This window comes from Vespa crabro, chromosome 21, assembly GCF_910589235.1.
Source record: "Vespa crabro chromosome 21, iyVesCrab1.2, whole genome shotgun sequence".
NCBI lineage: Eukaryota > Metazoa > Arthropoda > Insecta > Hymenoptera > Vespidae > Vespa > Vespa crabro.
Genome location: NC_060975.1, coordinates 1,607,501 through 1,613,465, shown reverse-complemented (window position 1 = coordinate 1,613,465; position 5,965 = coordinate 1,607,501). Strand labels below are relative to the sequence as shown.

At 27.0% G+C, this 5,965-nt stretch overlaps 1 protein-coding gene across 2 annotated transcripts in view; it reads right to left on the bottom strand.

Moving 5' to 3' along the window:
- Positions 1 to 717: 717 nt before the first annotated feature.
- LOC124431438 overlaps positions 718 to 5,965 on the bottom strand; it is a 24,788-nt gene continuing 19,540 nt past the window's right edge. The window contains exons 2-5 of one of the 2 annotated variants that reach the window (XM_046979364.1): positions 4,918 to 4,983; positions 4,482 to 4,685; positions 3,254 to 3,551; positions 718 to 1,116 (exon numbers count right to left, since the gene is read on the bottom strand). In XM_046979364.1, the coding sequence (XP_046835320.1) occupies positions 808 to 1,116; positions 3,254 to 3,551; positions 4,482 to 4,685; positions 4,918 to 4,983 (877 nt within the window). In that variant the 3' untranslated portion in view covers positions 718 to 807. The remainder of the gene's footprint in view (positions 1,117 to 3,253; positions 3,552 to 4,481; positions 4,686 to 4,917; positions 4,984 to 5,965) is intronic. The other variant, XM_046979365.1, reaches the window with a different exon arrangement.

Sequence of the window (5,965 nt, the reverse complement as noted above, 5' to 3'; positions counted from 1 at the left end):
GTCTTAACGTGTTAAACAGATTAATCTTTTGAAAGAAACTTCTATAACATCATCTTGATAAATCGAGCTAACATCTTGTTATTATTCTTTAAAGATGTAAAATTAAAGGCAAAAGAAAAGAAAAGACGTATAATATTATAAAACATTTACGTATACTCCGTTTGTATATTGTATTATACTTTTTTTTTTCTTCTTATTTCTTCTTTTTTTTTTTTTTTTTTTTTTTTTAATCTCGTTATTACTTGTCTTTTTTCTTGTTTCTTGGCCCTTTTGCTCGTGTATAAAAAATTCGAAAGGCAAAGAGAAAAGAAAAAAAGGAAGAAGAAAGAAAAAGAAGAGAAAAGAGATGTCCTTTTAATTAGATTCAAAAGAATATCTGCAAATCTTTATTCTTTCCTTTATAATTTCATATCTTCGAATCTTTTATATTTTTAACAAAAAATTTTTTGTATATGTATATATATATATATATATATATATATATATATATATATACACAATATGTTTATTGTGTTTGAATATTGATTAGTTTTAATGTATATAAAGTAAAATTAAAAGAAGAAACAAAAAATGATATGACGTTAAACGCCATAAGAAATAATTCTCCATTTGCAATTTTATATTTGTTTAATGATATCTTTAAGTGAATTAAAAGAAAAAAAAAAAAAAAAAAGGAAAAAAAAAGAAGGAAAAAAAAACAAGAACATATACATACACTCTAAAAAGGATTAAATAACAATTGAAAAGTCAAATTCGTGATCGTATTGTTACAGATAAAGCACAAAAAAGAAAATTTATCTGACGACATTAACTTATAGTTTTCAATATCATAGCATAAGTAATTGCATTATAAATGGAATCGCAAAAGAATTTGAGATTGATAACGGCAAATGTACCAACAGCCATTTGGATTGGTTTTTGAGCCCTTTGTACGACGAAAGCACCATCTTTGCTTACTTTAATATTACCAGATTTCCAACAATTGGCATCGATAGCCCTGTTAACGCTTAAGCTTGCACTATAAATCATTTCTCCGCCATAACAATTGATGAATAGCAATGGGATCATTGACAACAATACAACGCTCATTTTCAACAAGCTCAATCTGTTCTCTACCTGAAAAAAATAATATCATTGTAACAATTCTCCTCTCCTTTCTGTATTTCCTTTTTCTTTTTCGTATTTTTTTTCTTTTCTTTTCGTTTTCTTTTTCTTTTTCTTTTTCTTTTTTTTTTTTCTTTTGTTCCTTCTCTTCTTTCTTCTCCTTTCAATATTCGTACGAGCCAAGAGAATTCTCCTAATTAAGAAATAGAACGAGAGCACAATGACTAATCCCGTTTTCTCGTTCGACCCATACCGTGATCCCGTCTAATCTCTTTCGTAATTAGTCGATTGGCTTATACCCTGCCTTTACGAGCACCATTAATTGATTCTAGGAGCCGGTTGAGCTTTCAACTTTCAGCTTTAAGCTTTCAGCTATTGAGCTTTCGTCTATTCTTCGACTTACACAATTCTCTTTATGTTACACACATTAATTTTCAATATTATTATTATCATTATTATTATTATTATTATTATTATTATTATTATTATTATTATTATTATTGTATTATCATTACATAATGATCTTAAATATAACAAGACTTCCATCGTTTGATTATCATTTAAAATGAATTTTTTTCTTTAATTATCCTTTATGACTACTCTTAATGTTAATACTATCAAAATATTTCTATGCATATATTCTATGCAATATTAGTATTATTATTATTATTATTATTATTATTATTGTTGTTGTTGTTGTTGTTGTTGTTGTTGTTGTTGTTGTTAACTATAAACGTATGATCGTTAATCGAAAAATTCGCCAAATAATTTTGTCAATACCTTTTTGATAAATACGTCATGATGTTGTTCCATTTAATAATATATAATGAAATTCGTTCTGACGAAATCTCATCGATCATAAACCTTTTTCGGACGGCTTATAAACAACCTAAACATTACCCACAATTTTATACGTGACCGATTAAACGGGAACAATCACGGACGACTTAGAGAACCATTTGAAACTTGATGATCAATCAAGATCGTAAAGTAGAAGGAAAATAACGAGCCTTAAGGAAGTTACGAATGTGTATATGAAACTTTACTGTATCTACTAACGCAAGAAAATTTGTTACGCGTTGTGTGAGTGTAAATCAGTATATATATATATATATGTGTGTGTGTGTGTGTGTGTGTGTGTGTGCTGAGAATCGCTCAATAATTCTTCTCTCTCCCTCTCTCTCTCTCTTTCTCTCTCTGTCTGTCTCTCATTCGTTCTCTTTCGCTCGTTGGTCTCTAGAGTGCAATTCGATTATTTTTCGAGAAGGATAATTAATATAACTAGAGGATAATTAATCGTTCTGAAATATGCATTTTATGATCGACGATAAGGGAAATTAAAAAAGAAAAAAGAGACAAAAAAAAAACGAAAAAAAAAAAAGAAGTGATAAATTAATTTGCAAAGAAAGGAACGAAAACAAAGTTAATTATAATACGATATATAATACGACGAGTTCGAATCATTAAGCGTGACTATAAAATATGATACGTAAAAGAGAAAGAGAAAAAATAAAAAAAGCAATTTTAAAATCGTGACATAAAATTGAATTATCACTTCGTCGTCTGTCCCTCCTCCCCCGCCGCCGGGCCCCCCGATGAAAAATTCCATTAAATCGAAAATTATTTCAAACTTATTATATAATTAACGATATAATTGAAAGCTACGTTCTTTATTGTCTCGTATTATTTCCCAATAAAACGATATTAAACCTTCGATAATTTCTTCGCGATAATCATTAAGCATTTACTTATATAAAATTCGTATCAATGAAAATATCAATTTTATATTATAACATCAATAAAAAAAAAAATATGTTCTCTTATACGCGCGTACGCGTACCGTACGTTAAAAAGAAAAAAAAAAAGAGAAAGAAAGGGAAAAAAAAAAAGCAAAAAAGAAAAACGATTAAACGAGCAATTATATTCTGTTTAAAATAATGATCCTACAGTGGTCTCTCGCCCTCTATCTCTCTCTCTCTCTCTCTCTCTCTCTCTCTCTCTCTCTCTCTCTCTCTTTCTCTTTTAATTAATAAACGCATACCGACAAATTAATGCAATTAGAAGTAACTTGAGATAGAAAAGAAAAAAAGAGAGATAAAGAAGAAGAAAAAGAAGAAGAAAAAAACAAGATAAAAGAAGAAAGACATACGGTAAAGATTATATAGAAGGCCAAACAGATCGTCATCGAGCAGATGCAATTCTGACTGAATACCATAACTGACAACGCTCGGCATACTGTCTCTCCATAATTTAGAGACGAGATGTGCTGGTTAATGACATCCCTCAGGCTGCATTCATCGTCTCCATATTGTTGCAACAAGATGGCTGTTCTATGCAAGTCGTTGCATAGCTGACAGACGAAGAGTATTAATACAACGTCGCATGCCAATGTATTCGTGACCGCTAATAAGGTCAATATAATCTCACTGACATATATCAGCTGATACCTTCGAAATATAACGTTCAAATTTATTTGCTCATTTTCTTTTTTTTTTTTTTTTTTCTTTCTTTCTTTCTTTCTTTCTTTCTTTTTTTCTATACATATCATATACTCATATTTAATTCGATTATCTTACATTATGCATGATGTAAATAATATTTATTTATATTAATATTTTTAATTTAATATATGAAATATGTCTGATTAAATAAACGTATGATTAAAATTAAATATGTATGATTAAAAAAATTTCTTTTTCATACGTACAAATCTATTACGTTTAATATTTAATTGATAAAATATATGATCAAAATAATAAAAATGTAAGAACAAGGCATTGTTCTTATTAAAGCTTATTTCTTACAAAGAGATCGTGTGTCTTTGCCTTTTGTTCCACTTTTAAGATTTAATTTTCGAATTAAACTCTCTAGACTCGAGAGAATTTTGTGACAGGAATTCACAATGCTCTACTAAACTCATCGAATGGCAACTCGACAATGCATCAAAGTCCAAAACTCAATACAAAAGGATATATCGAACAATGGAACATGTGTTGGATCTAATCGAAGTCTTTATGGACTTCCTTCTAGTTTCTAACATTACAGTTTAAAGTATCATAAATGTTTTATAATCAAAAAGTTTTTTTTTTTCTTTTTTTTTTATTTTTCTCACGAAAGTTTTCTTTTTTTTTTTTCTTTTAATATTTTCACTTTTATTAAGTTTGCGTATAAAGTCAAACTGTTACATCAAAAAGAGAAGTATGAAGGATAAAAAAAAAAGGAAAAAAAAAGAGAGAGAGAGAGAGAGAGAGAGAGAGAGAGAGAGAAATAAAAGTGGCAAAAGTTAATGAAACGAACAATATTAAAATTCGATTATAATTATCGTAAATTAAATTAAAAGAAATCTTTTGCTTATTATTAAGATTAAAAATACATACCAAGGATTTTGAAAGAAAATCGATGGAAAATTTCCTTGAAAAGGTAAATTCCTTCCTGACAGATACAACGGTGATATTATATAAGTGATAGTTAATATAAGATAACCAACTGTGAGAAATTTCGTTGCCATTTCTCGTCTGGCTAACCAATGGTCAGCCATCTTTCCTCTTTCCATTTTGACCAATAACGATAATATAGTATCTCTGTGTTAAAAAAAAAAAAAAAAAAAGAAAAAAAAAAGATGAAAATATTAAAAACGAAAATTTTAATTAATAAATTTAAATTAAAATTTAGTATTTTTTCGAATATTAACAATCATGCCATTAATAAATTCATATAATGAATGTATTTAATTAAAAAAAAAAAAAAAAAAAAAAAAAAAAAAAAAGAAAACAGAAAATAATAAAAAAACAATTAAATAAAATGAAAACGAACCTTTTCAAATTAAATGACAAACATTTGGATAACATCAATGACCATCCAACGACATTAACCAAAGATCTGTCCGTTGATTTCCACGAACAAATAAAACAATGAAAAGAAGGATCATTAAGTTTCACGATATGAGATATGATAAGATAAACGTTTTTAATTAATCTTAAAGTGAAAGGAAGTCAGTAATAAATTCTCCTAATAAAAAAAGACAACTCATTATGAGTTGTACTATACATATATATGTATGTGTATGCGCGTGTATACATATATATATATATATATATATTCCTCTATCTTTTGTTAGAAAATGATTGCTGCAAGTATCAAAAAAGATTGAAAAAAAGAAAAAAAAAAGAAAAAAGAAAAATAATAAAAAATAAAAAAAGAACCGTCATTCAACGTCATACTAAGTACTACATAATGCATAATTCTCAATAAACAATAGCACTCACTCTATAAAAACAATAGTATCATCAATAAGAGTTATTTGTATAAATATTACAAAACTCGTACCGAGAAGAATAAAAAACAAGGCGATAAATCCCTTCAATCGAGATAATGTATAATCATTGAAATTGTCACTGGGCCAAAAGCCAATAATTCGAAGAATAAATTTATTGGACTTCAAAATTTCTTCGACTTCTATCATAACACTTTTTATCTTCATTATTATTATTATTATTATTATTATTATTATTATTATTATTATTATTATTATTATTATTATTATTATTATTGTGAATATCGTGCACGTTCGTTCGATCGTAAGACAACTGACACTAATTCAATTCTCCGTTTTCTTTTCATCCTCTATCCAAGCTCATTTTAAATTCCTTTTGAATCGCGTTCACGTAAAAGAAATGAAAAGGGAGAAGTAGTGGAAAAAAAAATGAAAAAATAAATAAAGAAAGAAAGAAAGAAAGAAAGAAAGAAAGAAAGAAAGAAATAATAATAATAATAATAATAATAATAATAAAAAAAATAAGTAAAAGAAAGTAGAAAATTTTCTTATCCCTATAATCGAGTATAATAATCTAATATAAATTAT